The sequence below is a fragment of the Dipodomys merriami genome, unplaced genomic scaffold, assembly GCF_024711535.1.
Source record: "Dipodomys merriami isolate MVZ:Mamm:240054 unplaced genomic scaffold, mDipMer1.0.p SCAF_5, whole genome shotgun sequence".
In the NCBI taxonomy this organism is placed as follows: Eukaryota; Metazoa; Chordata; class Mammalia; order Rodentia; family Heteromyidae; genus Dipodomys; species Dipodomys merriami.
In genome coordinates this window covers 67,494,800-67,506,999 of record NW_027206068.1, presented here as the reverse complement: position 1 = coordinate 67,506,999, position 12,200 = coordinate 67,494,800, and the positions used below count along the sequence as shown (strand labels likewise).

Here is a 12,200-nt window from a genome sequence, read left to right as displayed (position 1 = left end):
CAGGCTGGAGTGAAAACTTGTGATCTTCCGGTTTAAGCTTCCTAGGTGCTGGGATAACAGGTGTATGCCAACATCCTTGATAAATCAATTTTCACTAACTCATTTAACTCACTTATTCTGTTTTGGTTTTAACTATATTCCCCTAAAACTACATTCATTTTATATGTTAAGGTTTAAATAAACTGCTTCATTGGTAAGGAAGGTTGTAGGCTACCTACTATCAATAGGCACAGGGCTATCTATACTTCTAAAACTGGCCTGCAGGGGTCTCTTTATCACTTCTGCTTCAAAGACTCTTTTTGTTCTTCCCTTGAATGGAAGAGATTTGTATACATTTCTATTTCTTTCAGGAGCCCTGGCCCCCTCCAGCCATGTTTTTTCTCTTCCTACACAGAATCTAGCCTTGGGGATGAGATTGCAGCCATCTTTGATGATTTTGAAACAGTCAATGAATCTAAAAAAGCATTTCCAGAGGGAATACTGGGTTTTGATGTACAAACAATGCATAAGGAATTTTTGGTTTTGTTGTGTCCTTGCTGAGAAATTAAGGAGGCAAAAAAGACTGGTTTAACTCAGCAAATAGCATAACAAAAAAGCAAAAGTGACAACTTTCTGCTGAACAGCTTGTAAGGATATTCTATCGCCTAATGATCATCAATCTGTGTGATTATTTAGTATGCTCTAATTCTTAAGATTTGGATACTTTTCTGTATGTTATGTTATACTCCAATTAAACATAAGGGCACACAAACACACATTTATAACTATGTTAGGCAAAAGAAAAAAAAGCCTCTTCCCTAAATAAGATAAAGCAATTGAACCATTATTTGGTACTTCATAAGTGGACCTAAAGAAAAGCTGAGCCGGGCGCTGGTGGCTCACGCCTGTAATCCTAGCTACTCAGGAGGCTGAGATCTGAGGATCGCGGTTCAAAGCCAGCCCGGGCAGGAGAGACCTTGAGACTCCTATCTCCAATAAACCACCAGAAAACCGGAAGTGGCGCTGTAGCTCAAGTGGTAGAGCGCTCGCCTTGAGCTGAAGAGCTAAGGGACAGCGCCCAGGCCCAGAGTTCAAGCCCACAACCGACAAAAAAAAAAAAAAAAAAAAAGAAAAGCTGATAACAATAGAAGAAATGATACTTTAGCAGAAAAGGTGAAATACAAAAAAGAAAGAAAAGAGAAAAAAATCCTGGGTTGGGAGATGGCTGAGTGGTAGGGCACTTATTTTGCATGTGCAAGGCTCAAGCTTGGATTCCTAGGAACACAAACTTTATACTTTTTAAATATTAAAAAAAAACTCTATGTACAAACAATCCAGAGGCAATCTGTTCTGATAAATTTAGAGCAAACAATATAAACAAGATTCTGTGAGGCTGGAGGGTGACCCTCAAACTCCTTATACCTGCCCTGTAAATCAATACAAATTATTTTCATGCCATCCAAGTATGTACATGTTATACTCATGCACATTTGTTTCTATAGACATTAACATACTCTGCAACAAAAGCAGCATGTCTTTTTAGAAAGTTAATGGAAACTCTTAGGGTATGGGAGAAAATGTACATAAAGACTTACCTAAGTTGATAATATTCTGGGCCCAGAAACTTGGATCACAGTGAAACTGGATGGTGTTATTTGTCACTGGGGAAGCGTCACACCTTGCACGAAGGAGGTGCCGCAGCCGGTACGTAATCTAGAAGAAGTACAAGGACAAGTGAACATTAGTGTCTTTTTTTATTTTGTTGGTCATGGGGCTTGAACTCTGGGCCTGGGTGCTGCCCTCAGCTCTTCAGCTTAAGGCTAGCACTCTACCACTTAAGCCACAGTGTCACTTTAGGTTTTCTAGTGGCTTATTGGAGATAAGAGTCTCACAGACTTTCCTGCCAGGTGATCCTCAGATCTCAGCCTCCTGAGTAGCCAGGATTACAGGTGTGAGCCACCGGCACCTGGCTAACATTAGTATCTTTATCAGGAGAATAATTCATCATGTGCCCAGTGAAGCTCTAAAAGTGTCCTCTTGTATATGTATGCCAACACACAACAAGCAACTGTAAAAAGCTTATAAAAGTGACATAATTTTCTTTTCAAAACACATTACATTTTGAAGTATATCTTCAACTGGTAAGCTAGGTTTTTTAAGTTAACAATAAAAGTTTACAGAAATAGCTCAAGTATATTTCTAAAACAAAATGTTTTTAACATATCTTGTTTTTTTTGGCTTATTTAACTTATCCTTTTATTAAGTTTCTTGAACTTATGGCTGAATATTTGCTAGGCAAGCACTGGAGCCACATCTCCAGCCCTTTTATTTAGTTATGTTTCAAACAGGGTCTCACATTTGGCTAGGAGATAGTCGAACCTCAAACCTCTAGCTGCCTACAAGATTAGTCTTATGCAAATTATTCCCCATGCCCCTCTCTCTTCTCTCTCCCTTGCTCACTGGATACCCTTGGATATGAACTCAGGACTATGGACTTGCTAGTCAAGTGCTCTAGCACTTGAATCATGTCCCAGTCCCTTATTCAATAATTCTTTCAAAGGATACAGAATTTAGTCTTAGGAGGCTGATGAGATATAGGCCAGGCAGTAGACTGCTTCTCACTGATTTGGTCCCTACCACCTTCTTATAAAGAGCCAGCTTTTAAACAAGTTATACTGTACCTGCTTCTCTCCCATGAACATCTCTCATGTTCCACCCATCCTTGAAGATTTCACTTCTTGGTTTACTAACATCATCATCTCCAAAATAACTCACAATTCTTGATTCCAATATCCAGTTAGAAGATATTTCTCTGTCTTTCCATTTCACTTTCCTTTCCTATTACTCAATATCTAACTTAAATCCCAGGACAATCATCATAATAATCTTCTTGCATGAAACTTTCCCAACTAAATGTACTCTTCCCTTTCATGAACCTTTTCCTCACAAAAAACAATGAAGCAACCCACACTGATCAAGTCTTTCTCCTTGAATATAAATGCACTGATGTAGCAAGTGACCTCACTTCAAATGACTATTTATTTATTAAGACACCCCACCCCAAGGCTATCATATGACGTTTTGTTGTTTCATTCACTTTTCTACTTTCTCCTGAGTCACTATTTCATAACTTCCTCTTCCTTGTGAAATTTTTGGCATCCTCCCCAAACCCATTCTTACTTTCAGCTGTTGGCCTTGCTTTTTATTTCATTGAGAAAAAAGGAGCAGGAACCTTTTTTGATTCATCTCCAAACTCCCATCAGTATAAGTATTCCCTTTGTAATGAGGGATGAAATGCCCATACTTCTAGATAAAGCCAATTGTTGGCTCTTATGCATCAGAGCCCATTCCCTCTTGTTTTCTCAGCATTTTTCATCCCTCTCCTCCAACATCAAATTTCCCTTTTTTTTCTAGGGTATAGCCATCACTATATAAATATGCTTTAACTTCTTCCAGCTAAAAACAAAACCACTAGCAGGTGGCTCACACTTGTAATCCTGTAATCCTAGCTACTCAGAAGGCTGAGATCTGAGGATCACAGTTTGAAGCCAGCCTGGGCAGGAAAGTCTGTGAGTTCTTTCCTCCAAGTGGCACTGTGGCTCAAGTGGTAGAGCCTTGAGCACAAAGAGCTCAGGGATAGAGCGCAGACCCTGAGTTAAAGCCCCAGGATTGGCAAAAAGAAAGAAAAAAACCCCAAACAAACAAAAACACTGTCCCTTACAGCTTCTGCCCCATATATAAATATAACGAAATCTTCAAAATATTCATTTATATATATTGTCTTCCATTCTTGCCTAAAGCCATTATATGCAGGCTTACTGTTTCCATGGGGCAGTAAAAAGGGCAATGTTTCAGACAACCCTGAGATACCACCTTACCCCAGTCAGAATGTCCCACATCCACAAATCAGCCAACGACAAATGCTGGAGGGGATGTGGAGAACGAGGAACGCTATTACACTGCTGGTGGGAATGTACACTCATACAACCACTTTGGAAAGCAGTCTGGAGGGTCCTTAGAAAGCTAAAGATTGACCTCCCTTACGACCCAGTCATACCACTTCTAGGCATCTACCCTGAACAACAGGAACCAATATACAAAGACACATGCACCTCCATGTTTATTGCAGCACTGTTCGCAATAGCTAGGATATGGAAACAACCTAGATGCCCCACCACAGATGAATGGATCCAAAAATTGTGGTATCTATACACAATGGAATATTATGCAGCCATTAGAAATGACAAAATAATGGCATTTGCAGGGAAATGGATGGAGCTAGAAGGAATCATGTTGAGCGAGGTAAGCCAAGAACGAAGAGACAAACAGTACATGGTCTCCCTGATAAGTGGATGATGAATCCAAAATGTTAGGTGATATGACAAAACTAACAGGACTTAAGAAACAAAGAACTCCCACTCATCTGGTTGAACCACTACTAAATATCCCCATGCTGCTGATCACATATATGGTATATAACATATGAGCACCGTTATATATTACAGACTGTGATAGACAATTTGCTCCAGGAAAGTTAGAATGAACTTGTGACTTTAAATGAGCATCATTATTCCACAATACTGTGAATTTCCGGAAATTAAGTAATCACTTAATCACGATCAAAAAAAAAAAAAAAAAAAAAAAAGAACCTTGGGGAAGGGAGGGAGGGAGGGGATGGTAGGGGGAAAACAATGGAGGGGGTAACAACGTTCAAGAGGAAGTGGAAGTGTACTCATTACCTCACTCATGTAACTGTAACCCTCTGTATAGTATCTCTACAATAAAAAAATTAAAAAAAAAAAAAAAAAAGGGCAATGTTTCTTCCTGATTTCATTAGCTGTAAGAATACATTTGGGTTCCAAAGTCAAAACTATTTTTGAACTCTCCCCTTGAGCTAAAAAGAGAAGAGCCTGGGTTCCCATTCCCCTTGTTGGTGTTGTATAACCTTGTGGTGTCTCCACAGTGAGTGCTTTCTTCTCACCCATGGGTGAGAAGAAAGAGAGCCCCAGGGCTAAGCATTTCTGATTTTCCTTCTAAAGTCCTCTATTTTTCAGTAATTTCATCCAGTCTTATACTTTAAATGCCCTTAGACCTCTAGCCTGACCTCTCCTTTGAACCTGGGTTTCTAATTGCTTATTATCTATACCTGATTTGTCTAATAAGCACCACAAATCTACCTATCTAAAAGGGAAGTCATTTTTTGGGTTGTTTTGTTTGTGCTAATACTGACCTCTCAATCTTGATAGGTCTTTTCCCTCACAATGCTGCTCTACTACCACTTGAGCCATATTTCTACTTTGAGCTTTTTGCTGGTTAATAGGCAAGAAGAATCAAGGATTTGTTAGAAAAAAACTTTCCTCCTTTGTGCAGAAAAGCTTAGGGCCAACACCAAGATGCTCAGTTCAAACCTCAGGCCTGACACAAGAAAAGCAGGAGGAGGAAGAGGGGAAGAGGATGGGGAGGGGGAAAGAGGAGAGGAAGAAGAGGACAGCTTGGAAGTGTCCCTTTTTGATCTTGTGGAACAGTTTTGAATAGTTCTATTTAAGTCTTGTAAAATTCAGTGGTGAATCTGGTTCCAGGCTTTTAACTTTATTACAATTTCATTTTGGGGGGCAGGGAGGTGAAGAGGAAGCTGGAGCTGGGATTTAAACTAGGGGCCACCTTCACTTGGCTGGCACTCTGCAACTTAAGCCACATCTGTAGTCTAGCTTTTTGTTGGTTGTTTTGGAGATGGAGTCTCCTGGACTCTTCTGCCCAGGTAGTCTTCAAACCACAATTCCCCAGTCTTAACCTTTTGAGTAGCGAGGATGACAAGTATGCACCACTGGTGTCCAGAAATTTTTCTTATGGATGCTTTTAGTTTTGATAGATCATAAAAATGTTAATGCATTTACTTCACCTAGATTTTCTTATTAGTTCAAAAAAAGTCCCTAGCAATGCTTTTGATTTCAGTAATGTGTTGTAACATCTCCATTTCCATCTTTAATTTTACTAATTTGTTCTCTTCTGATAAGCTTGGCTAATATTTTTCTTTTTGATTTTTTTTTTTACTAGTTCTGGAATTTGAACTCAGGGCCTCACGCTCTGCATGCTTGCTCACTGCTGGTGCTCTACCACTTGAGCTACATATGCCTCCAGCTTATCTTTTCAAAGAATTAACTCTTTGTTTCATTTATAGTATAGTTGTTATTAATTTCAGCTATTTCCTTCTACTACTTGGCTTGCTTTTGTATTTTTTAAGACCTTCAGACATATCCATTGGTTGAGATATATTTATTTTTTCCTTTTAGTGGCTCTTTGACATAGAACCTTGCTGTGTATTCTACGTTGGCTTGGAACTGAAGATCCTTCTGCCCACTTTTGCTCCTCTAATTAAAAGTTGTAAAGAATCATGTATGGCTTTTGATTTTTTTTTTTAATGTAGGCACCCAAGCAATAAACTTCACAACTATAAACTATAAACCTAGTTACTCAAGTGGCTGAGATCAAAGATAATCAGAGCAGACAAATCTCTGAGATGCATCTTCAGTAACCAACAGAAAGGCAGAACTGGAGGCATGGTTCAAGTGTAAAGCTCTGGCCTTGAACAAAAAAGAATGAGGTTTTGCGTTCAAAGCCCCAGTATTGGCACCAAAACAAAAACAAAATGCTCTTGTGGATTTCACAGATTCTGTTATATGTTTCTAATTGCACTGGATTCTAGCAATAGTTAAATTATCTCTGATTTCTTCCTTTGGATAATCCATTGATCATTTGAAAGTCTACTTTCTAATCTCAATGGATTTGTTGATTTCTGGTTTTATTCCATTATACTCTGATAAAATACAAGAGATTTATTGCAGTTATTGTATTAATAAAACTTGCTTTGTGGCCTAAAATATGATCTATTTTGGAAAAAGTTTCATGAGCTTGATAGAAGACTCCTCTAGATCTACAGTACAGGTTAGCGCTAAAGCATCTTCTTGGGTATTCTGTTTAGATGACCTATTTAGTAGTGAGAGTTTGGTAGTTACTAAGCCACCCGATATTGTATTGGGGCCTATCTAACACTTAATGTCCAGAAAGTGTTGTCACATACATAGACACACAATTCTTATGCCTTTGGAAGGATTGTGGTTAATTTTTTGTATCTCCTCACTAATTACGGCTTTAAATACAGTGTCCCATATGAATATAGTTTCTCTTGCTTGACTGGAGAATGTTTAGAATATCATTTGCCATTGTTTCATTCACTTATTTTTCTTTGTGTTGGTGCTGGTACTGAACTTGGGGTCTTAGGTTTTTTGCTTAAGGCTGGTACTCTACCACTTGAGCCAATACCTTCACTTCCAATATTTTGGTGGCTACCTGAATATAAGGAGTCTCTCACTTTCTTGCCTAGGTTGGCTTTGAATTATGATTCTCAGATTTCAGCCTCCTTAGTATCTAAGATTACAGGTGTGAGTCACCAATGCTGAGTTATTTCATTTTCTTTATTCTTTTAATGTTTAGGTTTTTTAAAAATCCAACCAATTTTTCTTTGGTTGGAAAATTAAAACCATTTATAGTCAAGATTGATATTCATTGGTATTGTTCTTGCATTTGATTGTTTTCATAATGTTTGATTCTTTTTCTCTCACTTCCTTATAGTGATATTTATTCCTTTTTGTACGCTCATGGTTTTATTTATCTTCCTCTTCTCTGTGTAGGATTTCTTTAAATACCTCTGCAATGCTGGCTCAGTGGTTATGAATTTCTTTAGTTTATCTTAGAAGGCTCTTAGCTTTTCATTCAATTTTGGAAAATAACTTTGTTGAATATAGAAATGTAGGTTGGCAGTTTTCTTCTTTCAGGAGTTTAAATACATCATTCCACGTCCTTGCAGATTTTCTTTTAAGAAATGTACTATTACTATAATGGGTTTGCTTTATATATGACTTGGCACTGTAATATGATGCAGGGAAGTGCTTTTCTATTCCTGTTTGTGGTTTTAAATATCCCCCTACACCCAAATGTCCACACCTTAAAATTTAGGAAAATTTCTGCTACTACTTCACTGAATATGTTTTCTTAGTTCTTTAGTCCTATACCTCAGGTGCCCTTGTATACAGCAAAAATTTGTTTTCATCTTTAATCAACTCTAAAAGTCTCAAATGTTCAACTGATAATTTTTTATTTTTCTTTATTACTGTGAAATAGTAATCAACCCTGTCTTTAAGCTTTTTTTTTTTTTAAATACTGTTTGATCTGGCCAACTGGAAGGCTTTTCACTGAGTTTTTAAAAAATTACTTAATGAACTTTTGATTTCTAAGATTTCTGCTTCATTTCCAAGATTTATTTGACTCTTCAGAAAAATCTCTCATTTTTATGTATTGGAATTCATCAAAAAATAATTCTTTTGAATTCTTTAAGTGGCATTTCATTCCTTCAATATATTTGGAGTCAGTTCGAAGAGAATTATTAACTTTGAAGAGTCATGCTGTCTTGATTGCGATTTCTATTTCTATGTTGAGTCCTTTTGGGATGCTTCTACTTTCGTGTGAGGGCTTTTTTCTTTGCGGGGGGTTGGGGGGGACGGGGGACGGGGGACGGGGGACGGGGGAGTGTCAGTCATGAAGGTTGAACTCAAGGCCTGGGGCACTGTTCTGAGCTGTTTCGCTCAAGGCTAGCGCTCTACCACTTTGAGTCACAGCTCTACTTCCAGGTTTCTGGTGGTTATTTGGAGATAAGAGTCTCATGGATGTTTCTTGCCCTGGATGGTTTCAAACTATGATGCTCAGATCTCAGCCTCTAGAGTAGCCAGGATTACAGGTATGAGCTACTAGCACCCAGCAAAAATAGAAATTTTTAAGAATGCTTAAATGGATTAACTTTCAGTGGTTAATGTCTCCTAGATCTCTGCTACTCAAAACATGGTCCACAGCACGGAAGTGTGAGCTTTTTAAAGAAATTATCAGTCAAGGGCATGGCTAAAGCAGTAGAGCACCTGCCTACCAAGTGTGAGGTCCCAAATTAAAACTCCAGTAGTGCCAAAAGTAAATTTAAAAATGTGCAGTCTTGCCCATGGTAGACCTACTACTATATAGACATTTTCCAGTGATTTAGAAGGAACAAGCAGACTCTTAGGAACAAGCTTCTAGACTATTGTCAAGACCAGTGTTCTTCAACTAACCAACAAAAACTCAGAAGTAGAACTGTATAAAGAAAGCTCTGGGACAGTGCCCAGGCCCTGATTTCAAGCCCCGGCCCTGGCACAAAAAATTAAATAAAATATACAGCATCATCTATTGTGATGACATCATGCTGTGTAATGTGGACGGAGATGTTTATCTCATTAAGAATGACAAAAAAAGTCGAAATAACATGGCAAATGCTTAGAATTACACCCAGTCACACTACAGTTAATCAGTTAAGGTGTTGCTATCATTTATTATTAGGTTTAATGGGTGTACAAAACAGGAGACTAGCAGGTCAAAATTGAAGATAACTTAAATCATGATTTTTTAAAAAAACAAATATTTTGATCAATTAAAATTTGGAATAGATTAAAAAATATTTAAATAAAACCTGACAAATAGCCACTTGTATTTGTGTGTGTGTGTGTGTGTGTGTGTGTGTGTTTTGTGAGATAGGGTTTTGCTATGTTGTCCATGTTGGCCTTGAACTCCTGAGCTCGAGTGCTACTCCTCCCAAAGCTTTTTTGAGTTGCAAAGACCAGAGGTATGCACCACTGTACCCTGCCCATTTCTTAATTTTAAGCATCCCAATAACTTACAGAATCTAAGCACCATACTTCAGCTTACCAGTCTCTTGCTGTAAAGTAATGCTGTACTGCTGCCGCTGGAAACTGCCCATTTAGAAAAATGCATGACATGTTCCAACTGCTTAGAAAGTCCAGCCACTTCCTGCTGTTGCTGCATAAGTTTCATGCGATGGTCCTTTGCAAGGCTCTAACAGAAGAAAATAGTTTCTAAATTAAGTCTTTGTGCATGACATTCATTGGTCATTTTCAGGTCACTAAACTGGTTAACCACACTAACTATGAATTCAGTCAAAAACAGCAGTCAAAAATAACCTTAAGCTGGGAGTCAGTGGCTCATGCTTACAATCTTAGCTATTCAGGAGGTTGAGATCTGACTGAGGATCACGGATCAAAGCCAGATCAGGGGAAAAAGTCCCTGTGAGATTCCTATCTGCAAGGAATCACTCAAAAATCAGAAGTGACACTGTGGCTCAAAGTGGTAGAGTGCTAGCCTTAAGCATAAGAGCGCAGGGACAGCATCCAGGCCCGGTGAATGCCCAGGGTCCAAGTTCAAAGCCCCACAACTGACCAAAAAAAAAAAAAAAAAGAAAAAATCCTTAAGTGTTTTTTCCTCTTGTATGAAATTTACTTTCCAAACATTTTCTCCTATCTTCAGCCCTTTGTTTTGGTTTTACATATTCTGGACATCATCTGTGTTTATGTGTCTTGCTAAACACAAAATGGACAAAAGTATGGATTCTCTATAATAAATATTAAATTCAATATTTACAAATAAAATGGATGCACAAAATAGGGCAATGAAAATGGAGTCCATCTGGGCTATTTTAAAAGTTACCACTCAACAACTTTATCATTGACCTGACAAAGAAAGGGAAAAGAAAGCTTTCTACTGGCTCAGCCAAATGTAAAAAGTTTAATACAAGTATAAGGGCTGTATTCCAAAATGGACTTATCTTTTCATTAAAGAGTAAATCTAGATATCTATCCAATCAGTTCCAAACTTAGAAAATACATATGAACTAAATTCTATTAGCCATTTAAGGGACTGAAAACAGTCAATGAATGCTTTTGTCAAATCTAAGTTCAGAGGGAAGGTAATGTACCAATTATGCCATTCCTGTTGTCTGTGAGACCTAAGTGTTTCTTTGGAAAAGCTGTAGTAGAAATAGAAACCTGTTGTCTTTTGGGAGAATGGGAACTGAGAATCAGAGACTACAGAGTTTTTCTTTTCTAAGGTAACAACTTTTTGAGCCTTAGCAGATAAAATATTTGTTTGCCTTAAAAGAAAACTTTGAACCAAGACAACAGATATAAAACATAGAGACACATTACAGAGGTGCACTGGAAATTAAAGTCAAAGTAAATGAAAAACAATACTGATAGCCATATCTATCTTCATACATTTTATCGTTTTATTTATAATTTTTTAGAGTTCTTTAAATGATTCTTATATAATGTTTGGAAACACAGCCAAAGCAGTTATATGCATTACTAATCTCTAGGGAAGCAAACCAAAGTGACATTTGTTAAAGAGCTTTGAAAACTTCAAAATCTTCTTTACCTATCTCTTCTTGCAAATAGAATACAAAAATCCTGCAAAGAACTTTAGTAACAGTTATTATAAACAGGGTCTTATTTCTTCTGTTCATAATTATTTTAATCTTTATTTCCTGTATGGCTAATTAAAGTCATGGGAATAACCTGAGAAAGTTCTTATAATTTGATCAATTATGAAATAAAGATGTCTATCATTTCTAGGAGTCTTGTTTTCCCTCAATTCTGCAAACACTAGGATTCCTTTATTCTGGTTTAAACTTCTTGATTAAATTCCTCTTGCATCAACAAACTAAAAGAGTATTTATAAGCTGATGTGTACTATGTAAAAAGTCGTAACCTCCTATTACTTGAAGTCAATCAATGATTTTTGGACATTATCCTTTATGAGTTTTAAGAAAAGATGAAGTTAGGGCTGGGAAGGTGGCTCAGTGGTAGAGTGCTTGCCTTGCATGCATGAGGCCCTGGGTTCGATTCCTCAGCACCACATAAGCAGGAAAAAAAAAGCCAGAAGTGGTGCTGTGGCTCAAGTGGTAAGCGCTAGCCTTGAGCTGAAGAGCTGAGGACAGTGCTCAGGCCCAGAGTTCAGGCCCACGACCAGACCCCCACCCCCCCCCCCCAAAAAAAAAAAAGAAAGAAAAGATGAAGTTAGAAGAAACTTTCCTAACATCTCTTGAAATGATGCTTTCACAATTAACACTGTAAAATTTGACAGCAGTTGTTGTATTATTTTACCTAATTTCTCAAAAGATTAAATATGCAGTCATGCATGGTTTAACAAACAATGGGGATGTGTTATTAGAAATGTGTCATCAAGCACTTTCATCCCTGTGCAAAACATCAAGTACTCACACAAACTAAGTTGGTTATCAAGTCACCAGAAGGCAAAATATGAGACCATTGTTGCATATACATACATATATA

General features: G+C 37.7%; 1 protein-coding gene across 4 annotated transcripts in view; it reads right to left on the bottom strand.

Annotated features, from left to right (window-relative positions):
* The window catches only part of Trim24 (tripartite motif containing 24), a 99,193-nt gene that overhangs the window by 30,342 nt on the left and 56,651 nt on the right, over positions 1-12,200 (bottom strand). For all 4 annotated transcript variants that reach the window (XM_069996865.1, XM_069996866.1, XM_069996868.1 and 1 more), the window contains 2 exons: positions 9,763-9,909; positions 1,575-1,692 (listed from right to left, as the gene is read on the bottom strand). In XM_069996865.1, coding sequence (XP_069852966.1) covers positions 1,575-1,692; positions 9,763-9,909 — 265 coding nt within the window. The remainder of the gene's footprint in view (positions 1-1,574; positions 1,693-9,762; positions 9,910-12,200) is intronic.